At 43.1% G+C, this 26,407-nt stretch overlaps 1 protein-coding gene across 2 annotated transcripts in view; it reads left to right on the forward strand.

The window, feature by feature from the left end:
- The window catches only part of ROCK2 (Rho associated coiled-coil containing protein kinase 2), a 663,375-nt gene that overhangs the window by 358,827 nt on the left and 278,141 nt on the right, over positions 1 to 26,407 (forward strand). For both annotated transcript variants that reach the window (XM_078647798.1, XM_078647799.1), the window contains exons 5-6: positions 13,910 to 14,170; positions 18,732 to 18,876. In XM_078647798.1, coding sequence (XP_078503924.1) covers positions 13,910 to 14,170; positions 18,732 to 18,876 — 406 coding nt within the window. The remainder of the gene's footprint in view (positions 1 to 13,909; positions 14,171 to 18,731; positions 18,877 to 26,407) is intronic.

Here is a 26,407-nt window from a genome sequence, read left to right on the forward strand (position 1 = left end):
CCAATACCACACACCCTCCTCCTCAACAACTAAAGACACTACCACAAAGAACTACCCTAATTTGAAATCAGAAAACCGGGCAGGCAACTTCCTTGTTCTATTGCCACGACGTAAGTTGCCACCCTCAACACCAATATCAGAACGAGATGAAACATCATTAACAGTGTCTCTAACACCACTTCCTGTATCACGTCTAGCATCACAATCAATCATGATACCAGTTGACGTCTCATCCTTCTTTAGTCCAAAATCATCACCTAACATATATCCACTGCACGTCCCCTCATCAACTCCACCAGAATTAGAACCAGATAATGAACTTACCGCACCACCCCTCTCATTACAAAAACTCAATTGTCGAAAATTCCACCTCTTACATCTTCTAATTCCACTGCACCACTAAACACCCTCATTACTCTTAAGGGTTTGGATCATACACTTTCACCCTTCAACACAATCCTAGGATTCTTCACCCGAACCATTTGACCAATTCTCACTAAAGGCCAATTACGTTTACCTCCATGATACCTCTGGTTACGATCCTGATACTTCTTGACTTTAGACCTAACTTCTTTATCAGTGTCCTTGTTACTGCACCGCATTCTCTCATTTCTTTTCCTCAACCACCAAGGAACCAACCCAGTAAATGGTTTCCTACCTCTCAAAAGGCGTCTTCCCTGTGGCAGAATGCGGAGTCACACGATATGCAGTTAATCTTTCTAGTAGCGCCTTCCTCCAGGGTAAGCCTGCGCTCAATGCTAATTCAATCACTTCCTTAACCACCCTGTTGAAGCGCTCAACTTGACCATTACTTTCGGGTTGGCTGAATGCTAGGAGGTCCGGTAATCCTCATCAATACGTAGGTTTGTTGTTACGTAGGTTTTTCTTTCACAATTACTTCTTTTCCTCGTGTTCAGTGCCGCTGGAAGGTTTCAAATCCCTTCCTCGTCGCCATATGTTGCAAGGAAACTCGTAGGCAGGTTTAGGTTCCGCACTTCTTCTTTTATTTAATAAGTACAGGTTAACAGCGACACCGAACAACAGCAACCTCCACCCTTCTCCTCCAGCCCGCTTCTCCTCTCGCTACATTCCCTACTCCCCACATTCCATACATTCCACGCACGCATACACATACACGCGCTAACACACACACACGAGACAAGACACGCGCACAACATTACACATACAACCAATACCACACTTTACTCTAAAGCGCATATAAGCAAGGGTGTTTTAGATACAACTAGGTTTCTGAGCGAGTTTGTTACTCAAGTATATGGGTGTTGAGCCTTTGAATTGTTTATAGGTTAGCAGAACTCCATATTTATTTACGGATTGCTTTGGGAGCCAGTGAAGGCGTCTTAAATGGGGGCTGGGTGACAGAATTTGAAGACCAGGTGAACTGCTGCCTTTTCAGGATTTTGGAGCCTTTGTGGCATTTTAGTAAGAAAGACAGACTTTTTAATGAATTTTATTTGCGTGAAATTTGCTGTGACTAGCGTTCAGATTTATTATTTGCATAATCCTAGGTACCTGGCCTTGGCTTTCATGGACACGACATTATGAAAGAAGCTGGAGGTGAATATAATTAGTTAATTTGATCGATTTTATGGGTTCGCTAAGGACCGGAATTTGCCTTTGTGGAGCCACTTAGCTTTAGACTGTGTGGGCTCTTCTTTGTTTCTACGTCCTTGAGGTCCTCTGATACATTTAGTACTGTTTCTTATGCTACGCCGATATATTTGTGTTATTGCCACAGGAGTATTATGCGACATCATGGCACCTGAGATCATCAATTGAATGACGTGAACTAATTATTGGAGAGGGGTGATTAGTGGGGGTTTGCATTTAACTGGCCTAGGTGGGGATGTGATGTCCTCTAGTAGTACATTTTGACTACACTCCGTGATGTAGGGTTTATATGGGGATACTGTCTCCCCTATCAGTACTTTCTAACTACATACTGCGATGTAGGGTTTAACTCACTTCTTATACCTTTGTTATAGATGTTGTAGAAATATGCAGTTGACAATCCAAGAGTAGGTAAGGTGGGTCAGCATGTTTAGTGATACCAAAGCATCCACATTTAGTGAGTCGACCTATAAATGAATGGTGCGGTTTGACATGAAACCGAAATGCTTTCCGTCTAGGATTTGGTTTTTATGTGAACATAAACCTATGTGAATAAAAATGTATGGAGCAACACATTTCTGCATGATTTTTTAGCTTTATCATAGGACGCTGATGCTAGTTCTAGTTTTCAAGGAGAGTTTACCTGCTTTTTGTAAGTTGTCTCAGCGATTGACTATTATCGCTGCTAGGATCTCAGCAGGGGTCTGCAGTAGCTGTCTGGCAAGGACCTCCACCGCCTTTCTCAGTCTTTCTTTTTCAGCTGGAGTAGTATTTCTTTTTGCTTGACATTGGTGAAGATATCTTAAGAAAAACAGTGGTCTCATACAAGGTAAATAGTTACAATATCACAATTTTACAATCAAAACTGGGATTTACGAGTGTATCAAATGGAAAGATAGAAATATTTATTAACCATTAAATTCAACGCACAGATTATTATACAGAAAGGTGAGTGAGCAGGACCTGACAGGGTAATGGGAAATCAGCCGATTTCCTTACCGCAGGCAAGTGACGTAAAAAGTGACTTTTCAATTTGTGAAAATGTAAATAAGCAAAAAGTCACAATCAAATTTACATCTCATACTCCACAATTAGATACAAATTACAGTATAGAGTTAAAGATGTATGTGTCGACGACGGTTCGATCCCAGCTAGATATTGTTATCTCATCAGGACTAAGTGATGAAACAAGTGCCTGGGAAGTTGCTATAAAAATGAGTCGCAAAGGGTCCGGGCATATCCCAAATTGTAGAGGAATGGAGCGGCAGGGGGGCCAGAGGGGTGATCGCGGTGGGGATGCACCTGCACAGGCGGCAGGAGGTGATGTCCCGTCCGGGACTAATTGGGCAGAATTGCAGGAAGGTCGGTATATTTGCAAGCCTCAATAGGTGGCAGATGAACGGCGGAGGAGAAGAGAAGGTAGTGTCCCATCCGCGACCGAGGGGGCAAATTATCGGTGGTAATGAGAGGATCCAGGCCTGAAAAGGCGATATGTCTGAGTCCCGTATGCTCTGGCCAAAAGGGGGAGCAGAAATTGCTTCGTGTAATCGCCGAACTCAGTGATATTGATGAGGAAGCAGCTATTGATTGGGGCTATGGGTTTGTGGCTGTGTAGGAAGCGGGGTTGGTGAGTGGACATACATCTGATTTTTTTTTTTTTTTTTTTTTTACTTTTTCAATGATGAAGGAACCTTAGATGTTGCCTTGTTTCTGTGTTTGAGGAGTTGCTGACCAGAATTTGCATTTGGAGATGCGAGTTGGATTGTGTGTCTTGTATGCATTTAAATCACTTTAATTGGTTCACACAGCGTGCTTCGTACTCTTTATTTTTTTGCAGTGACTTAAGATTTTTCAGACCAATTTGAACTGTTGAAACGTCTGATGCACCATCATCAATATCTGGTACCTCAATTAACTGTTTATTTGAACTTTGAATTTTAGCCCATTCTTAGGCAGCCTATCCCAGACTATTGGGTGGGAATCTAGTGGGATTTGTGCAATTGTTGGCAGGTTCTTTGGTTCCTTTCCCTTTCTCTCCCTCTGCTCCTTCACTCGTTTTCACTCGTTTTTTCCCCTTTCTATCTTTCACCTTTCTGCACCTCTGCTCTTTTGTGCCTTATTCTTGCCCATTTTCCCTTTCTCTCCCTCTGCTCCTTCTCTCGTTTTCACTCGTTTTTTTTACACTTTCTATCATTCACCTTTCTGCTCTTTTCTGCATCTCTGCTCTTTTGTGCCTTATTTCTGCCTATTTTCCCTTTTTTCTTTATCCCTTCTTTCCTCCCTTTACCTTTCCCCGCCGCTGCTGCCCCCGCGGCCCCTCCCCCCCAGCACGACCGGCCCAATCCAGCTCCCCTCCCCGCTCCCGCCTCCCAGCTGTCCAGCCCTCCCCGACCCCTACTTAATGGCGGCCGCGGGCTGCGGGCGCGCCGCTGGTGCACCGAAGGCGCATCAAAGGCAAGCACGTCTGCGACCCGTCTGCGACCCGTCCGCGACCAGCACCAGGAACCCTGGACCTCCGCCCCGCCAACGCTACGAGCCAGCAGCACTCCACGCACTCAACCCAGGCTGCAACAACAACTGCAAGCTAGCATCACCAGCCGACACCCATGGACCCTTCAGCTGTCACCGCTGCCGGCACACCTGCAGCACCGCCAAGAACACGGATCCAGCACAACCCGCCCACAAGAACACAACCGAACTGAAGACCCTGCAATGCATCCTCCTCAACGTCCGATCCCTCCACAAACACGCCACAGAAATCTGGGACCTCCTCGACAGCACAACCCCAGACGTAGCATTCTTCACCGAAACCTGGACCAACACCACCTCGGGACCGGACATCGCCATCGCCATCCCCCAAGGATACAAGATCTCCAGGAAGGACCGCCCCATCCACCCAGGAGGAGGAATCGCCATCGTCCACAAATCCAGCCTCCGCCTGAGCACACTCCCTGACGAGTCCACAGAACTGATGGAACACCTTCACTTCAAGATACTGGCCAGCCCCACCGCCGCCCTTCGAGGAACCCTCATCTACCGACCCCCTGGACCCCGCGGACCCTTCGCCAACTCCATCACGGACATTATCTCCCCGCAGGCCATCGCATCCACCAACTACACCCTGCTGGGAGACCTCAACTTCCACCTCGACAATCAACTGGACCCCAACACCACATCCCTCCTGGACAACCTCCACAACATTGGACTCCGCCAGATCGTGACCGAGCCCACGCACTCAGCAGGACACACCCTCGACCCCCTCTTCACTACAGGAAACTCCATCACCTTCAGCCACACCACCGAACTCCCATGGACCGACCATCGTTGCGTCCACTTCACCTTCAGAACACCCACCATCCACAGACACCAGCACCTGCTTCCACAAAGAAACTGGACCAAAATCACCGATGACCAGCTCACCTCCTCACTCAACAACTCCACCCCAACCATCGCGGAAAACGACGACCCCAACACCGCAGCCCGAACCCTGCATAGATGGATCTCGGACAGCACCAGCACCATAGCCCCCCTCAAGAAAAACAACAATACCCGTGCCAAGAAAGCCAGATGGTTTACCACCGAACTTCGAGAGTCCAGGCGCACATGCCGCCGCCTCGAAAAGGCCTGGAGAAACACCAAATCCACAGAAGCCCACAACAACTTCAGAGCCGCCACCAACGCCCACCATCAACTCATCAGAGAAACGAGGAAAAAAGCGATTGAAGACAGAATCTCCCCCCACGCACACAACAGCAAGGAACTCTTCAGCATCATCAAGGAGTTCGCCCAACCCACCAGCGAGTCTACTGACATCCCTCCCTCACAAGACCTCTGCGACAAACTCAGCATCTTTTTCCACCACAAAATCAAGAGCATCTACGACAACTTCGACGAAGACAACCAACACACTGAACCCTCACCAACCACCCCCGACACCCGGAAACCAGCGATTGATGACTGGACAGCCCTCACCACCGAAGACACACTGAAGACAATGAAGTCAATCCACTCAGGGGCCCCCACGGACCCCTGCCCCCACCACATCTTCAACAGAGCCGCCAACACCATCGCACCCATGCTCCGCCAAACCATCAACCGCTCCCTGGCGACCGCCTCATTCCCCGACGACTGGAAACACGCCGAGGTCAACCCCCTCCTAAAGAAACCCTCAGCGGACCCCACCGACCTCAAAAACTACAGACCCATCTCCCTGCTCCCGTTCCCAGCGAAAGTCATCGAGAAAGCCATCAACAGCCAACTCGCCACATTCATTGAAGAACACAACATCCTCGACTCCTCCCAATCCGGCTTCTGAAAAAACCACAGTACGGAAACCGCCCTCCTCGCCGCAACAGACGACATCCGCACCTTACTGGACAAAGGAGAAACAGTAGCCCTCATCCTCCTCGACCTATCAGCGGCGTTCGACACAGTCTCCCACCGCACCCTAATACGCAGACTCTACGATGCAGGAATCCAGGACAAGGCCCTCGACTGGATCTGCTCCTTCCTCTCCAGCAGGACGCAGCGGGTCAGACTCCCCCCTTTCCTCTCGGACCCCACACCTATCACCTGCGGAGTCCCCCAGGGCTCCTCCCTCAGCCCGACGCTCTTCAACGTCTACATGGCTCCACTTGCCCCCATCGTCAGAACCTACGGACTCAACATCGTGTCATATGCAGACGACACCCAGCTCATCCTCTCCCTATCCAACGAGCCCAACACCGCCAGACGCAACTTTCGAGAAGGCATGGAAGCCGTCGCCAAATGGATGAAAAACAGCTGCCTACAACTAAACACCAACAAAACAGAAGTACTCATCATGGGCCCAAACCCCGACGCCTGGAGTGACACCTGGTGGCCCACCGCCCTCGGAAACCCGCCAACTCCCACAGACCACGCACGCAACCTGGGAATCATCCTGGACTCCGAGCTCAAAATGGACCGCCAGATCAACTCTGTCTCATCTTCCTGCTTCCACACCCTCCGCCTCCTTCGTAAGACCTTCAAATGGATCCCCCTCGAACACCGAAAGACAGTCACTCACGCCCTGGTCACCAGCAGACTCGACTACGGCAACGCACTCTACGCCGGAATAAACAAAAACCTCATCCGCAAGCTACAGAACATCCAGAACGCTGCCGCAAGACTGGTTCTCAACCTGCCAAAACACTGCCATATCTCCCAGCACCTGCGCACACTCCACTGGCTTCCCGTTGAGGCGAGAATCACCTTTAAGATGCTCACCCACGCACACAAGGCCCTCCACGGCACCGGACCAGCATACCTGAACAGCCGACTCAAATTCCACGCACCCCAAAGGACCCTACGATCAGCCCAGCTTTCCTACGCTGTGGTCCCCCGCACCAGAAAGACCAGATCGGGAGGCCGCTCCTTCTCCTTCCTCGCGGCCAAAGCATGGAACGCCCTTCCGCTCCACCTCAGACAGACAACATCGCTCCCCATCTTCGCAAGAAACCTCAAAACCTGGCTCTTCGACAGACCCCCTCCTTGATGGAATGGAACCTGCACCCCCCCAACCCCCCCCACCCCTAGCGCCTTGAGACCCTTACGGGTGAGTAGTCGCGCTTTAACAAACTCCTGTGCATTTCTGCCTCTTAAAGAGAAGACTGCTAACAAACTTCACAGAGCAGACTTACCAAAGCATACAAGATAACATCTGATGATGAACATGTATCTGTTGTTCCATTGTTCAAAGACTGAGTCATAGTAAGACATCTTAGACCTAAAGGCAACCTCTGATAGCGGACAATTCGCACACCCGTCCTTCAAAGGATAACATTGTTCATAGGGCATAATTTTATTTGGAGACTAGTGCCTTTCCACATGATTGTTCTGAATATGCTTGGCAGTTTTTAAAAGATGAGCTGCGGCTAGACAGTAGGTGATACGGACTGTGAGTCCTAGCCCTTCTGCCAATCCCTGGATTAATCCTTGACTGTTCGACCTGGCTTCTTTTGGAGTTCCAAGTGTGCAAACAAAGCAACTCTGTTATCTAACCGGAGGGCAGTAATACCCGAGGCCTGGCACACCAGTGTTAAACAAAAGTACTTAACAAGGACTCTGCCTAGAAGTTGACTAACTGCCCTAGGGTCAGTAGGGAAGGGTGGAATTCAGCTGAGCTCCATGATGCATGAAGGTGGACCCAACATGGAATGAAGTGTGAAGGTATTCTGTGCCTGGTGCATACATGCCACTTTAATGGGCCACGCTGCCTTATTGTGATTTAGAGCAACACCAGAAGGAGGCTGTTAATAAATTACTTGAACTAGTCGTCCTATCTGGTGCCTCCTAAGCTTATATGTGATAATAATGAAAATTAAATTTGAAAATAGAACAAGAGGCCAACGAAAGCAGGATTCAAATGAACTATAGCACGAATCACAGTAAATGGCTCTGCTTGATGGTTCAAAAGTTGCTGGGCTTATTACTACTTTTGGATTCCGAGTCTCCTAAACCACATTGCAGGAAGGTTTTTTTGTTTAATTGATGTTTTATCTGAAGCTTTCCAAACTTATGGTGTAAATGACCAAATTGTTGACAATAATGTGGACTTTCATTATAACAGAGATGAGGTTTCTTTTGCATCTCCATTGTTTGTGGAAAATCTTGGTTATGCTGGGCACAACATCGAAAGGTATGTTGACCTAATGAAGTATAGGGGAAGAAGATATAGCGGTATTTTGAAGAAAAAATAATACTAAAAATCTTAGGTATCCCTAATTCTTCACTCTTTTCAGTGTAAATGTTCTGCTTTCTAAAGTAAAATCACCAGTGTGAGGGAAGAGAAAGTCTGTGAGTTTATTAAATACAAGGAGGCAGATACATTCTTATTATCTCTTATAACTAAACACTCAGCAGCAATAAAAGACACTATGCAATGTCAATGATGACCCAAAACAAGAGACCACTGTACACTTCCCTGCAACCTTTTTGCTAGGAAGAAATACAACGTGGCAAAAAAGGATGGCAAAGTTTCCAGAAGGAGAAATGAAACCAAATAAGAAACCAGAAACATGGCTGCAGTGTGATTTAGGAACCTTCAAAACAAAACGGAATGAAGTTCTGTAAGGACCGACTCTGTGGCTGTGGTTGCAAGCAAGCTGTACACGGGAAAACAAATAATAAACAATGTTTAAACCTCAAGGAAAGATGCCACCTGAACTCGGTTTCCAGACATCCGGCAGGGTGAGGCTGTAGGTGAGGGGATTATTTCCATCTCCTTATCTTAGACAAAATGTGTGATATTCCATGCACAGAGCTTGGAACTTCCCAATTTTAAGGTAGAGAAAGAGTCACATATATGTTAATAGCTTTCAAAACATTTGGTCGAAAGGCTCTTGAGGCCATGGTCTATTGAGTAGCATGAGCAAAGGTAGAAATATCAGTGCCTGCTAACAACATGCCCTCGTGAAGCAAGGTAGGAGAGAACTCCCTTCTGCGGGGTTTCCTGAAGGAAAGAGGGATAGGAATTTTTCCTGTTGAGCTGGGGTGAAAGGCTTTGACGAGATAGTATGAGTCCTAAGACATTCATTGATAAGAATAGAATGTGTCAACGCAAGATAAAGGGTAGAGATTAATACGTAAGCCAGTCTTGGTCTGCGCAGAAATGTGGAATGTTGACCAATCAGAGCCTTACCGTAATGATCTCAAAGAGAGATCTTTGAGAGTGGGATACCTGCTTGCATACTTGCTTGCTATAACATTGCAGACTGAGGAGGCTACCCATCTGAAGAAATAACAGAGCATGATTACAGGTAGAGCTATTCCAAAAATAGCATTGCTGCTCTAGGCTTACAACTGAGCTCAACCCAGTCAACAGAAAACCCTTAATGGAGAAGTCTTGGGTAAAAGTCAAAAGAGGAAAGTGCAAATGGGTAAGCGCAGACAAACGTACAGTGAGAAGAAAATCACTCTTTGCATTAGTGGGTCACCAATAAGAAATTGTTCTTAAAGCCTACTTTATTGGTGATCACAGGCTTTGGTGCACAGGCAGTACCAATTTCTTGAGTGGGAAAGTCAAACATTGGTTCAATTTTCCCCATTTCTTTCCTTTTGTACTGTTTCTTCCCAGGATCTATACTTAGTAAGTATTCTCCTTGCTGTTCTTTTAGCCTCTTTTCTTGTAGATTTATTGCATTTCCTTGGTCTATTTTGGGAACCCTTTTAACATTCTGTCTTTTAGTTACTCTCACAGCATTGTCTTCTCCTCTTCCTTTGATGTTGCTGCTTTTTGAAAGTTCTAACTGCTTGCTGGTCAAAACTGCATGGCTATTGCTTTGCTCCAATCCCTTCCACCCATAGACAAATTGCTTTTTATGGCTCTTGTTGCACTCCCTACAGACACTGCATTAGAACTCTGCACGCAAGTGCCATTCTAAGGTCTTGCTTAGGCTGCGCTTGCGCTGTCTCTTCGAGACATGCTGTATTCAGGATAGGGCATGAAGCTTTGCCCACTTTCTGCTCATCTTTTTTAATTGACTCCTGTCCCCGTTCTTTGTAAATGGTGGCTTTTCATTGTTCAATAGGCTTAGTAGTCCCTCCTTAGTACCACCTTTTCTCTTTTTGTAACTTCCCAAGAGGACATCCCCTGTTACATGTATTGTTACTCGGTAGACGTTAATAACAGCCTCCGAGCACTATTTTCTTAAAAAGCTTTGTCCAGCTTGCTTTGCAAGCTGGACAGAATCTCCCTCAATGCTTTTTTTCCCCTTAATTTATTCAGTGCAGCACGCCTCAGGATAATGGGGGCTGCACTTTTCTTTTATTAGCTGCCCGAATACGGCCCCTTGCCTTAATTTTTATGTTTATTTATGTTTTTTCAAAATTGCCGACACCTGCGATTTAGCTTTAAACATCTTAAGCTAAAGTGGAGATGCTACGATTGCTTCAAAAGTAAACAAATAGAAAATATATGTTTGTCCACTTTTAAAGCAGTCGCTGCACTCATGCTTTAGCTTCAGATGTTCAAAGCTAAAGCGCAAGTGCTGTGATAGTAACAAAAGTAAATAAAGAAAAAAAGAAAAAAACGTACGGCTACCATTTTTTTCTATTTATTTAAATTTGTTACAATTGCGGGACCCGTGCTTTAGCCTTCAACATTTTAAGCTAAAGTGTGGGTGCCACGATTGCTTCAAAAGTAAATAGAAAAAACATTTTTTTTATATTTCTCAACATTTGAAGCCATTGCGGCACCTGCGCTTGAGCTTACGATGAAACTAAAGCGCTGGTGCCACAAAGGTCTCGCTTTTGCAAGAGTTTGAGCTATTGGCATTGTAAAAGGCAATTCCTTTTATTTATGTGTTTACAAAAACTGCAAGTGGTGTTTACAGTGCTTGCAGGTTTTTGAGGTTTGTGAGACCATTGCATTGCAAATGCTTGTTAACTGTGTGCCTTCTCTTGTGTCCTGGGCTATATTCTCGGCATGGGCTCTGGTTATCATAATCATTGCCATTGCATTTGTCTCTGGGCAGTAATGAATGTATATGCATTTCATGCCCCTTTTCTACCATGTTGCAGCTAAATAGGACTGAAAGCCAGTTATGTTGTTGGGAAGCAAGAATTATCCTACCACCACCAATAGCACAAACAGTGGGTCGGAGCTATTTTAATTGGATGACATGGTGGCTACATCAAGGATCCTTGCTCTCCCCTATTCTTTTTAATGTGTAGATTTACCTTCTCGCCTGATCTAGCTACGTGTGCTGACATTTATTATTAATATTATAAAGATGGCACCGCTTTACATCATGATGGACGGGTCTTCAGCTAAATGGCAAGCCATAGGAAAAGCTCTTGGATCACAGAATTACAAATCAAGTTGAATACCAGGACTTTCTTGGGGGAGGGGGCGATTGGAGGTGGGGCAACGAGGCTTAACAACTAAAGAAGATTTGCGTCTTAAGTGTCAACATTATAATCTCAGCTGAATCTTAGTGATCGTTTTTTTTCCAGCTAATCGGGCCCATACACATAATTATTGAATCCCTCTTGATGATGGAGCCACAGTGATAGCCATATTAACACATGATTTATTTACTGAAATTTTTTGTTCTATTGGCCACAAGGCCTCACTTGGCCCTAATTATCTGCTATCAGAAAAGCCATTTGATTGCGCATAATTAAGTAGACCTTTTATAGCTAACCAGAGAAAAGAGACATTGAACCATATTTAAAATAAAAATGCTTCAGGGTGATGGGCTCATGCGCCTGTTTCTGCACTTCTGGGGCAGTTGCATTACAGAAGGGTCAGCAGCTGTTCACACAGCACCTCTCTAATAGCCATTGCGTGTGCTCAGCACTGGCAACCAGTGGCAAGTAGGTGTTGGGTGAGGCCCAAGGCAAACAACATTTTGTTTCTGCAAATGCTTCCTCTATTACTGAAACATGCTTACAGGCAGAAAGTCCATTATATTTGCAAAATGTGTACTACATTAAGTCTCCTCCCCTTTATGTCCTTTGGGATGGAATAAGGAGGGTTCCAGGATCCTAAGCCTCTTCCAAAAGTAGACCATTGGATCTTCCTGTACATATCTTGAATGCCAGTTCCTAATGGATCCCTCTTGTGATCATTAAGGTTTGCTGGGGCACCAAGCACAGAGTGGTGGGTGAAATGTCACTCCATGTTTCTATCTTCTGATTTTATTTCTGCACATGTGCTAATTCTCTGTGTTCCCACGTGTGCTAGATATGCCCTTGTTTTTTTTGTTTCTCAGTGGGGTGCTAACCCCAGTCTGTATGTGGTGCACCTGAACATGGTTTGCGAGTGGGCCCTTAGATTTATTTTGCCACTGTATCCAGGCAGCCTGTATTATATTTATTCAAAAAGGTCCATATTACTCATTGAGTCTTCTGCCCTTGCTGAAAATATGTAATAGCCTCCGCTAGGTTCCTTTTTTAAAAGAAAGTAAATGCTTGTTGAACAGGTCAGGTGAGGCAAAAAGAACAAGCATTGGCAAAGACAGAAGTTCTAGTATTAGCTACCAGCCGTTTGGCTTTGTTGGTACTTGTTTTGTATTTTCATGTTTTTTTTTTTTTCAGAACAAATATATTTTCATGGTTTTAAAAAAAACTTTATTGCTGGGGAAGCTGTCCGGACCTCGTCAATATATAAAAAAAAAAAAAAGAAAAAAAACTAAAAGCAAGCATTTTTTGGTCTCAAAGCACACATTGCCATAAGTAGTTCCAACCACTAAAGGCAACTACTTTGTCTGTAGATGTGCTCCTTGCACGAGGACAGAAATCGGTCTTTCACAGTGATGTTAGCCAGTGGCTGAAGTAGGCGAACCTACCGCCATATGCTTTAGCTGGTGGAAGAAAAATTTAAATGACAGTAGCAGTCTGACGGATAAAGAGGGTTATTGGATAGTCATCATTGTTAAGTATTTTTTATATATATATATATGTGTGTATATATATATATATATATATATATATATATATATATATATATATATATATAATAGATAGATACATGTATATATTTATGGATATATATATATCTAGGGGAAGAGGTGTGGCCCAGCGGCCAGGGCTACTGACTCCGGACCACGGGGTTCACGGTTCGATTCCCGTGCCGGTGGCTTGTTAGTCCAGCACCATGTGACTGGGCAATAGCGCGCTTAATCTTCCCGACGGCCCCCAGCGCCTTGACACCCTCAGGTAATTGTGCGCTTTACAAATACTGGATTTCATTTCGTATTCATTTCATTTCATAGTCATTTCAGAGACCTCTTAACCTCTTTGACGCTGATGACGGAACCGCTCCGTCATCAGCCGCGGTGGCGCTGTGCTGATGACGGAGCGGTTCCGTCATGGCCCGCCCGACGCTGATTTCGCGCCTGCGCTGCGCGTTCTATTAAGCGGGTGGGGCCATGATGGAACCGCTCCGTCATCAGCACAGCTCACCCGAGGCTGGTGACGGAGCGGTTCCGTCACCAGCGTGTGAGCGCCGCGCGCCCCCCCCCCCCCCCGCCCCGTTAGCACTGCGGCGAAGGTGTTAAAAAATCTCAGTAATTGTTTTGATCCTTGTACTAATATCCAGTGTTGGTCGCAATTGTTTATTTAGTTGTGCTTCTTTACTCCCATCTTCCCTTCTAGCTTTATTTGCACAGGACCGTACACTTGTACCAGCTGACTCACTCAAGCATACTAAGTACATAAATGGTTTACTGTTTTAATGCAATGAAAGATTTTATTTGACAGTGATTGAAATTTTGTATGAACTGCTGACCCCTAACATGTTTTTTTCCCCCAGCTCTTTTGTGCCTTTCAAGATGAAAGATATTTGTACATGGTGATGGAGTACATGCCAGGCGGAGACCTAGTAAACCTCATGAGCAATTATGACGTGCCTGAAAAGTGGGCCAAATTCTACACCGCAGAAGTTGTCCTTGCTCTTGATGCCATCCACTCCATGGGACTAATACATCGAGATGTGAAACCAGACAATATGCTTTTAGATAAATACGGACATTTAAAATTAGCAGATTTTGGCACATGTATGAAAATGGATGAAGTAAGTGATTAAATTCAGCATTCTTTTCAAATCAAGACACACTGACAGAAAATATGATTAATATATCAGAACTGTATGGCATTGCTAGAGAGCAGGATACAAAATGTATCTTTAGAATTATTATTTTATTGTCAATTAGGGATTTTGATGAGGGACACTGTATGTCTAACCAAAGATGTCCGATTCAGGTGTAGACATCTGTAATATACTATATAAAACTGGTATGGGCGTGATTGGGATTGGTGGGACAACTATAAGACAGTATATGCAGTTAATGTCAAAGTAGTATAAACTACTTATTCTACAGTTGGCCAAAGATTAGAAGGTGTAGGGGTTGTAGTAATGAGAGGGTTTTAACAATCATGAAGGTTCAGCATGCTATGTCTTGTCAACTGGAGAAGTGGGCCGTAGGGCAATTGTACAGGCTTGAGAATTAAAGTGCATAGTAAAGTGGATCCAAGATTATTGTATTAATAGGGGATTTGACTAAATAGAAAGGGTGTTCATTGGAAAACCTAAGGTTTTTAAGTAGTTTGAACATGAAAGAAGTAGCAGTGGAGGAGCTGCTTAAAAGAGTTGCTGTATGCTTAGAACGAGAGAAAGGATGTCAGAGGTTCTCTGAAAAACAAGATGATCATCAAAGAGGCAGCAAAAGGAGCTGAGCCTGGTGATTTCTCCAAGGGAGGTAGTACAGAATGGATGGAAAAGAGCATAGGACCCAGAATTTGTCTTGTGGTATAGGCTCGGAATTCATTGTGGAGGGGAGGACCACATGGAGGAGTGGGCAAAGAGTTGACACAAGAATCCTTAAAGTGCTCCACTGTTGTCCAGTAAGGCAGGTGTGGCCAGAACAGTCAAGTGAGATGAAGGGGTGGGCCTACAGTCCTTGGGAATGTTAGCCCACCTCCTGTATGTAAAATAACTAAAACACAACCCTTCCAGGAATATTTGAATACTTAATTGAAAAGAACGAAAGCTGAATTCTGACGTCCAAGATTATTGAATTAACCGGCATTGTATTACTTTCACAAGGCATTTTCATAGTTGGTTTTCAAGAAAGGTTTTCCAGTAGATACATGAGAAGGGCAGAAAACATTTAAGAGAGAAATACTAAGATAAAAAAATTCACCTGTGATGTGAAAGTGTTCAATAGTGCTTTACATGTGAAGAAAAACTATAGCAAAGCACCAGTCCATAAGCATTTCTTATGGTCAATGAATACAAGAAGGAGCACATGATTCATTTAGGTTCCCCAAAGTTTAGAAATGGTATGGCAAGGGAAGCACTGGTCATAGATGAGGCAAAGTCTAGTTGTAGTTGGATCCTCTTATTAATTCCATGTCTGCTGTGTGATTGGTGTACCCGTGAGAGTACCCAGTTGACCTGTAGTAGGTGTGTGAGGCCCGCCCTGGGGTCTTACTCGAAAAGCCAGGTCTTCAGTTTCTTACGAAGGTCAAGAAGGAGAGGAGGATTGCTCCTTTGTCGAATGCGTGGTGATAGCAGGGGTCTGCTGGGGCCCGAGTGAACGGTCTTCATGGTTGCTGTGGTTTCCTCTGTGTTAACGGTGTCTCATGTGGTGATAGTGTTGACTTTCTTCATCACTGGGAGCCTTCTAGAGAGAACCAGGACGTCCAGTTGCAGGGGGTAGTTTCTGTATAGGGTTGCGATTTTGCTGCAAAAGAAGGTCATTGCACAAATCTTGTAATGGGTTGTTTCCAGTGACAGCTGTAGGTGTGGTCAAATCTTTGGCAATTAAAAATATTTCTTTCCTGCATCTGGTTATACGTGCATGTTCCTTTCTTCCTTTGTGTTGGACGCATTTCGACCCACTTGTTTCTGGGTAGCCTAAGGACGTGGTCTTGGTATTTATACTACAAAAATGGGAGGTATAATGCATTTTAGAAAAGGGGCAGTAACTGAAATTTTTTAGGAGTAAGCTCATGTGCAAAACCCCGGTGTTTCATACCTTGAAATATGACTGGGGTGGGGTGTGGTATCTTATGCAAGATTTTCCATCTATAGGGAAAAAAGGGGACTGATGGTGCAAATCTGGTTATGATTTTTAAGTGTTTTGGTTCACGCACAATTTAACAGCACCCACTTGCTTGAGGGTACCTACCCGGTGGAGCTTGAAATTCTTGAATGTGTTCATGGAAAAATGCTGTACCTAAAAAGTAGATAAGGGTCATGCTGCTAAGCCAATGTACACAAAAATTATTACTAGGTGGCACAGCTTTAGGTGACTATACTTTGCGTTGGTAAAGCATTTGGAATTTATTTGGCCAGGCAGTGCAGGGACTTCGTCATGTGTGGAGTTAATGGGCTTGTGCTGCGCCAGACACGGTGTGCTCAGGATTCAGTCAACTGGATGCACAGGGACCTAATCATGGCCAACGTCACCAGAGGTGCAATTCCTCCGGATATCATGAAAAGTTCTCTGAAGGCAGGGTCACTGTAAGTGCAGCTCGTATTGTTGGATGGGGTTCCGTCACTGCACAAAATGTGCATGGACTTGCAAGGGTGTATGAGGATTGGTTGTGTACTTTTAAAGGGAAATATGTAATGTCTTAACGTTGCATATGATAGCTGTGAACAAAGAATGGGACCCTTACTGTGGAGTGCTTAACAGTGGTACCACATAGTTTTAAAGGAAAATGAGGTATCAGGATAGGTTATTATTGGCATCAGAATTAGGACAACAGTGAGGCCAAGCTCAGTGAAGCACAGTTGACATAATGCACATGGTGTGACATTTAATAGGGTGAGGGATGTTGGGTAGCAGGTGAGTTTGCTTTACTAAAGATTTCAAAACCATTAGGTAAGAAATACGATGGCAGACTGATATGGAATCAGGGTATGTGGAGGGCTCCACCTTTGGTGTCTTAAGTGGGATAGCCACTTCTTATTTGATGCACTGTGGTGGATTCTAGTGAGAAGAGCATGGTGGAAGAGCTCAGAAGCAAATACTAAATCCTTGGTGATTTGATTATCGGACTAATTGGAGTGACACAAGGGTGGTTTACTGACTTATATTATTAAACTGAGTTAGGAGGGAGGTGTGTAGATGATTTTGACCTAAGGGCAGCAGTGTGGAGGGTGGGCCATGAGCAGGGCGCTTTTGACGAGGTACTTTTTGATAAGTATTAGCCGGCAATGTTACTTGCTGAATAGATCAATTGGGTTTTTGGCATGCAATGGAATTGGAGATGGAAGTTTTTACTTGTGATGTGCAAGTTGAGAAGCTTTTATTGATTTGCTAAAGATAAATAAGCTGCATATACCAAAATAAATGTAGTCTTGATTGATTGACAGATGCCGGAGACAGGTCGACCAGTGGACCAATGTAGTCTGTGTAGTTTAGACCTTGGTAGGGACTTTGACTTGCCCTAGTTCTGTCTTCAAGTATACCCCAACCCATACTTTGGCTAATTAATTTCCATCTGTAGTTATTTAGATCCATTGGTTCTGATTTTCCAAAAATTCCCAAGTTAGGTAGAAATGAAGGCAATCCAAAATTAGGGATCTTTGAAACAAGAAAATTAAATTAAGAGTATTGGAATTGTTGCATTTTACTGGCCTACATGTCTTTTCTGCTTCTAAGAAAAATGGGTGGCTTGTGTATATTTGGTTTACTGTGAATAAATAGAGTATCATATATAATGTTGCTAAGAAATCCTAGCGCCCATCGATAAATCATGTGTTGTTGAAAATCTTATGCCATTTTTGGCTTTGACTTCTGATCACAGAATAACCTCAGTATGCTGAAACTGCAGACTTGGGTGTATTCATGAAAACCACTGTTCAGTAGGATGAAGCAGCACCTTTATTTGGACTGTGTATGTGGTGATCCCAAAGTCCTTAAAGGGCCTGTAAGTTCCTTCACTGTGTCACTCCTAACGGGCCAGGGTAGATTAGCCGAGAGGTTTGCCAGGGTTCAGAATGGAAGCAAAGCCACCCCACCTACAGGGTGAGGTGAATCCAAGAACTTTGTCTCTTGACAGCTAATGCAACTTTGAGGCGCATTTACATTTACTGCGCGGGCATTTCCTGTGTGTGAGCCAGAAAACAAATCACTGATATAGGAAGAATACGTGCCTTTCCGCCTGCACAGGCTTTTCTATCTGGTTAAATCCCTTGTACATTATCTCAATTGAGCATACACTGAAATACAATTGAACAGTTTGTATAAGATCCCTTATCAGAGTTGTACTTAGCAGCAGGAGAGAAACTGTAACTTTATATACGGAAAGCCGATTCTGTGAATTGCATTGTGAAGTGGTGTTTTTCCACTTACCTGTGGACAGGAAGACATTCATATTAGTGTTTGTTCAAGATAAGATTGTTTTTTTCTTTCACTTTGTGAAGTAGCAACTTGTCTTGCAAAATATCTTCTTTTCTCATATGTGGTGAACTATATCATTCTTAGTTCTAGAGCTCTTGTGTAGAATCAGCTTAATATCAATTTAGGATTGTATGATTGCTAATGTTATTGTCCGCACGTCACCTCTGTTTAAAGATTCTGTCCGTTTTATTCAATTTCGCTCATTCTGTATTAACTCAGACAGGTATGGTGCATTGTGATACTGCTGTTGGAACTCCAGACTACATTTCCCCAGAGGTACTAAAATCCCAAGGAGGTGATGGCTACTATGGACGAGAATGTGACTGGTGGTCTGTGGGCGTCTTCCTTTTTGAAATGCTTGTTGGTAAGTAAAACACGTATTGCTGCTGTTTTAATCCCTTGAGTTATATAATCCCATTATAATTCTTATTTTGAGAATGTGAATTGCTTAATCTAGTGGTTGTGTGATCTTGGGTAACCAAAACATGTTTAAGCATCTTTGTGTAATATTTAGTTACATGATTGTGGGTTAAACCTTTGAGGTAACATTGTAATTTGAATGTACCTAGTCATGCTAGCTGCTTCTGTAGGAATGTTGGCTCTGTGACCGATCAGTGTTTGTTATTTAGGAAGGATACACGTCTGTTGAGAACATTTCTGCAAAAAGAAATGCCTGAATTTAGGTTTTTTTTAAATTAATCTTCTGTTCTATTGAATGCCACAGAGACATCAGAGGGTCAGAAAGGAGGTTACCCTACTATCCTGTATTTGTAAGGTATCAACATTATATTTAGAGCCATCATTTTTGGTGCTGGATTCAGCCGAAACCCTGATTGGGAGGGTTGTAAGAGGTTCCCCTGTTTATAGCGATGTATGTGCTGCAATGGCTTTTTCTGAGAAGAGAACAAACATAGGTATGAAGTCAGCTAATATCTCATGATCAACTAGGATGTTTAATGAACAGAGTCACTTGTCCATTTGTAAAGATTCATATAAAAGCTTGTGATTGGATGACGTTTATAAGATGGTGCCAAGCATCATCCAGGAGTTTAAAAGAGTACTTGACAGTGCAGACGCATGTGAGGGCCAAGAAAAGGCAAGTGAGTTTAAGGTTTCCAATTATTTTATTTAGGTCAGGTTTGGAGACCGTGGATAGCCGCAGCCACTCATGCTTGAATTTAGGAGAACAGAAATCAGTTATTTTTTGGTGGGTTCATTGTAGGTGTCTCTTTTGTTGATAAGGTGGGTTAATTCGCTTGTAATTTTAGACCCAACCTTGAGATTAGAGGCTGTATAATTTTATTTCAGAAGGTAAGATGATTTTACTTGAGTAATTTGTTTCTGCATTTCTGAATTCAGTATCTGAGTTGTTGGAGAGCCTTTGACAAAACCTTAAGCATTTAATTTCTTATTTGGTTTCTTCATGCGTAATGAGTTAATCTGTGAGTCAGAGTATTGGCTTTCAAGAGGAGGAAAGATACTGAGTTTGTTAGTATACCTTGAATTCATGATTTGAAATCTGAGGTGGACGTAGTTTAATACAATAATTCCCTTTTTATGGAGTGTCCACAAGACAGTTGAGAGTCCAGAGAAGATTAGACCAATGATGTTCTGTCTTGTTTCTGAGTGGCGGATGTGCGAGAACTCACAGAGATCAAATTGTTTCCCCAGAGCCTTAAGTTTCGCAAGCAAATCGGTTATTGTTTCCATAGTAATAAGGCTCAAACGGCCTACAAAGCGGTATTTGGGCAGAATGCTTATGTTTCCGTGATGGATTTAATGAGGTTATCAATAAAGTTAACTTTTCTTTTGGAAATTGGTAAATGACATGAAGTTATATTTATTTAAAAGGCCTAACTTGAAGAGAACATTTTTACATTTCAAAGTGGGAGCTGTAGAGTTGACCTTTTTGTAATATTTGTGATGAAGACTATTTTGTGAATGACCCATCTTAGGCTCTGATGCCGAACTTAATGGGACTCATTTTATTGACGTCAGAAGAATGAAAGGCTTGAGTGGACCTACTTTGAATATTCCGTTAATGCTCATATCTCTACAGTTCCAGAAGTCCACTGAACTCTCTTACTGACTTACTTCCCAGTGATTAGAGGCATGATAGTGAAGAGTAGATATGAATGATGGAGGGTAGTATTCCTTTACTTTCATCGATAACATGTGTTATAGCTGTTTGCTACTCTTGAAGCATCAGGGAACAGTTGCTCAACTTAGTGCATGCCCTTCAACAGCTGTAGCAAACACTAGCATAGACAACAGTGTAGACTGATGAGCGATTACTTAGAAAGCAGAGCTAGTTTAAGAGTAGAGCATCAAAGGAATACCTGAACAAAATGTTAACAAAAGCTATCATCATAGGGGTGGGATGTTGTGCCTGGAGCTACACAGGGTCTATTGGAGCAGATTGATGGCCAATGTGATGATTGCTTTGAGAGTGCCAAGCCAACCGAGGGTTGTCGAAAGTGATACATGATATCCTCGTTGAGAATTTAGGAAGGCAACCCCATTAAGTATCGTGTGGAGAGAACATTAAAGCTCCCTTTGTAGAAAGGGTTTGATTGGACGATTTCCCTTCACCTTGCCTTTCGCTGCCGTATGTCAGACTGCCTAAGAAAAAAGGTCAAAGATTCGGACTTTTTAATGTGTGCAGTTCATATTTGTTCCACCCTTTTCTGCAAGAAACAATGGGATCCAAAAAGGACCACAAACTTGGGTGGAGTTAGTCAAGTGATGTAGATGCATTTCTTAATGCTAAGAAGGGATTCTCTCATCTGCAGTCTGCTCGGATACTGTCCTCGGGGTGTCTCAATCATCCACTTCTGTTTCAGACAGTTGACATGGATCCAAAAAAAAGGTCCACAAGAGGATCCGTTCTTGATCTAACTGTAGGGAAGGCAGCAGGTGTGTTTTTAGCTATTGTGGCCTATTTCAGTCTTTTTAGGCAGGGAAGATAACCCTGAAGTTCCTCATCCTCGCTCCATTGACGTTCAAAGCCTCATGCAAAAGTTCTCCTTTGAAAGCATCCCTAAAACTTTCCTTGAGAAAAATGCTATTCCTCTTCCAAACTTAGGTCAACTGTGCTAAACCATTAGGCGTCCACAGTTCCTCGATTTCATTGTAACCGCTTGTGGTGTATAGGCTTCTCATCTTCTATAATCGTCTTCAGGAATTGTACCACGGCAGTGAGGATCCCACACCAAAGCGACCCTCTGTCCTTTTACAGGTTGGGTTCCGCTGGCATGATGTGGCGAGTGCCTGTGGAAGCGGGATTGTTGGCTACAAAAACTTGTGTCTATGTAAACGAATTTAATTTAGTCAATGTACATGGTAGAATATGACTTTAAAAAGGGAAGTTGAATGCTTTCATAGTGTTTGAAATTGTATATGTCATAGTGCAAAAATAGGAATAAACTATGAACCCCCCTTTTTTTCCGGACGATATCACCCTTGCCCCCCTTTATGCAACCATGAGGTCTAACATTGGATATATTGTGACATGTTGAGGGGATTCCTGGCGCCCTCCACAATATTTCATCTTGTTCACAATATTCTACTCGTGAAAACAGCTTTGCCAGTTAAGGCAGGTAGAAAGAGGATGCTTCGGCTTAGAGACTATTTCGTCATATTATTCAAAGAAAATATGTTTCATAACCTCTGTAGTGCAGAATGTGTATTGAAGGTGTGTTTGGTTGGAAAATGGGTACATTTGCGATACACTCTGAAATGATGCTGAAAGTTTTATCGTAATTCAATGTGTAGGAGTTGCCCATTGCTAAGAATATATTTGAGTAATAATGATTTAGCTAGGGTGTGTTGTGAACTAAACTTGATACAAGTTAGAAGTGTATTAGTTTGTGCATCTGGTTTTGACGAATGGGGGACGCTAGATCAAATATGCTTCTCCAGCATTGGTCCTTTGATTGATGTTCTGCTTTCCGGTTTGAAATTATCTACAGTCCGCAGTGATTAAACAGCTGTGTTCGCTCAATTAACTCTTGAACAGCCTCCCCACCTCACTATGCTGCCCGATTTAAGGCCAAAGAGGTGAATAGACCTCGGACTCCAGCTCTCCTCAGAGGCTTCTGCAGCTCAGATTTCTAACACATGTAGAGGGAATTGGTAGTCTTGCAGAGAGAGCCCTGCTGTTAGGAAGATCATTTACTCTTTGCTTGTTTGTTACCCAGACACAACTAGCAGGCCGGCACATTTTCTGTAACAAAAGCTACTTATGTTCAGTAAAACGTATTCTTAGCTACTAATAGTATTAGTGTTGTATAGACAACATAGCGTTGATTACCCCAGTGGATCAGGCACAGTTGCCATTTGTAATGCAAGAAAGGTTTTATCAACTTGGAATGTAGATATGTTTTAGACGTTCAGCCGTTTTTTCTCCAAACATCATCCTGTGAGGTCTGAAAGTACACACATTACATCTTGAATTTGCACTTTTCCATTTTGGAGTACGTGTGTTAATTCATCCAAGCACTAGCCTTTAATTTATTAGGCTGCTCTGCACACAGGAGAGCCTCTTGCGGGTAGCTGGAGAGCTACCAGTAGCCCACTAGCTACTCGTTGGAGATGCCTGCTTCATTGAAACAGCAATTCAACTCCCTAAATTGTCCACCCCCTGCCCATGGACAGACAGACAGACAGACTGACAGACACACACGCGCACCCCCCTCCCCCCAACATTGAGAAGGGCATGATGATAGATGGAGAATAAAACACAAAAAGGAATGTAGACGAGCATACTCATCGCATAAATAGCATGTAACGATGATGATTATTCATTTTTAAGTTCATTCTATAGACAATTTTAATTAAAAAATAAATTAGCAAACGAGTTAACTGTATGAGCGATGTTTGAAAAGATACACGCTTGTGCATCAAACTGAAAACATGTTGTTAGCATTTTTCTAGTACATTTGCGCCCTCTTGTGGGTGGTGTTTGAATGAATGTTCCATTACAAATGATTTTGTACAGGTTTAGATGCTTTATCTCACTGCATTAAAATGCACTTAATCGGGATTACTGAAAAAGACATTCTGTAAGCTTTTTTTATGCCTAGACTGAGACAGCGTTTACAAGCCCATTTGCTAGCCCATGTAAAAAAAGAAACCAATGTAATACAAAAAATACACACACAGCCTATCTCTGGCTCAGACCTCTTCATCCGTTGGTCTGTAAATTGTCATTCGCTTTTGGTTGTTCCCTGCAGTATTCACCACGGGAGAGAACGGGTTAGCCCACTTAAACTATTAGCTCTCTTGTTCTGTGAGTGATGGCATCACCAAATCGCATATGGACATCTATCTAAAAAGATTCTTTTTGAGTCATCCTTGTGTGTTTAAACTATGTCTTAAGGTTACAATTGGAAGTTAGCACTTTCCTTAAGCCAATTAAATTAAAACTAAAAAAGAACTTCTGTACCTTTGCTTGAGTACACCTGCCCGCTCGAAATGACCCTTGCTGTCCTATTAAAATTATAAGCAGTAGCTATTCAGTTCTTCGTGTTTTTTTGTACTGCAAGCATATGTCTCAACGTTTAGGAGGTAAGAAGAGGAAGAGAGCCTACAGCAGCCTAATGTCAATGATCTTTTTTTATTTTTGCTGGTACCCTGACGATGAAACTTGTTTTGCATTGTCTTCGTTCATAGCCGATCTTAAACCATTATGTTATTGAGTGTTGTTTCATTACCTAAGACACTTGTCCACCTATCTGTGTGCCCTTGTGTTGTAAATTTGGCAGTCTTATTTTCGGGTGCTTTCTTGGCCTATTTATACTGGGACACGTTCTTGGTAGGCTTCTTAATGGGCTATTTTTATTTTATATGGCCCGCAGATAACCCTGAAGTGCTTGTAATCTAAAGAGATATATGATTCAACGGACTATGAATTTCTTCTGGGGTCCCAGCAGAATATTGTTGGCCCGCTTAGTTCTAGCTTTACTAGTGCCGGCTGTTCCAGTGTTTGCAACGCAGTGTGTTCTGATCCCCATACAAGTGGCCTTCTCTCTTGCACCTGATGTTTCCCTGCTGATGTAGGCTGCCTACATAGAGAAAAATGGAGAGTGGGCGGTCCTGCTCAAGGGCAGGGGGAGCGGCTTACCCACTGTTGTGGGTCCTGACTGTTTGGTCTGTTCCATGGCCGACCAAACAGTCTGATCCTGAGACGACAACCAGTTGCATACCACAGCCTGGGCAAGAGCTTGCTTGGTTGTAGAGGAGTAGATTCAACTCCACATGTTCATGTATTTGAAGAAATATACTGTTCTTAAGCAATTTAGGAGGAAAGGCAAAAGTGAAATAGGCTGTTTCCTGGTTCTGAAGAGACTAGTGAAGGGTTTTTTCACGAGTGAACAAACTATTTCTTCCTTCAAGCCTGAGGGAACTAGGCTGTTATTGAGGAAATCTTCAAATAAATATCTCTCTACAATAGGCAGTATTGAAAAAATCTTCAAATTCATATCTCACTACAATAACTAGATAAGGCATAAGTTGTTTAAAATATTTGGAAATACATGTCTCCAATGACGAATACAAAGCGTGACTTTGAGTAATTACTGTAGTGAAGTCTGCATCTTAGATGGGGGATAAACCTGTCTAGGTTTTGTTGTCATTTTCTCTGTTGAAGGTTTGTATATTGTTTTGTTTAAGTATGTCTAGGCCAGTGGGGAGGGCAATGCCTCCATTTTCAATTTCACTTCTGATATTAGTATTTTTTTTCTATAAAATAAGTTTACAAATGCTCACAAAGAACAAAGGATGGGATAATATCACTTTTAGTTTCAATTGGATATTGCAATTCATTTACAATTATCAATAATTTAGATACATTTGGTATTGTAGTTAGGCGACTAGTGAAATATAGTTTTTTTTGCACTGTTTTTCCCCAATGTACTTTTGCTAGAGCTAAGCAGTCAGATTTAAATTATATGATCATAGGAATGACCCCATTATCTTTCTGCCTTACTTAAATTCTGTATTCTTTTCCAAAGGGCATCCGAGATCCAGGGTTTTATTTTCTTCCCTCCTGATATATTTTTAATGGATTTAAAAGGTAACATGTCATCATCAAGAGACCAAACAATAGTATAATTAAGACAACTGAGCTTCGAATTAAAATCTAAATCTTTAGAATCAAATAGTTTTCGAACAAGTTTAGTTTAGATATTTTCTCCAAATGACTGCAGACAGAAGTCTTTCCACATACACCCTAAATCGAAGCTATCACTGCATCTTTTAATAACTGGAGGGTTAACTGAAAAACAGAATGGCATTTCTAAATGATCAATCCAACTTAGAGGTAAAGGCTCTTAGACTTCAAGTAAGTCCCAATTAGAGAAAATAGGATTAAGTAAGCGATCAGCCAAACTGGAGGCAGAGCTTGATATAGGTTTTAGGCGAAGCGTTTCAATGTATTCTTTAAAGAAAAGTTGTGGGCCTTCTGAAGCTTCTATTCAGAAGTTAGTCACCCAGTACTAGTCTAAACAAGCATTTACAATGCAATGGTTTTGCCTTTGTTAAAGTTAGAGCTATTGGCATTGCTCTTGACATTATTTTTATTTATGTTTTTTTTTATTAACAAATAAATGGCATTGTCATTTACAATAGCAGGGCAGTGCACAGGGAAGGGGGGGCGAGGAGAGACGAAGGAGAGCTGCGGGCTCAGGGAAGGGGGGGCGAGGAGAGATGAAGGAGAGCTGCGGGCTCAGGGAAGGGGGGGCGAGGAGAGACGAAGGAGAGCTGCGGGCTCTTGTTGTAATGCTTGCATGGATGAGTTGGTGGATGCATGGATGGGTGCATGCATGGATGGGTGTATGGATGGGTGTATGGATAGATGCATGGATGGGTGGATGGATAGATGCATATATACAGCC

Source organism: Lissotriton helveticus, chromosome 6, assembly GCF_964261635.1.
Source record: "Lissotriton helveticus chromosome 6, aLisHel1.1, whole genome shotgun sequence".
Taxonomy (NCBI): Eukaryota; Metazoa; Chordata; class Amphibia; order Caudata; family Salamandridae; genus Lissotriton; species Lissotriton helveticus.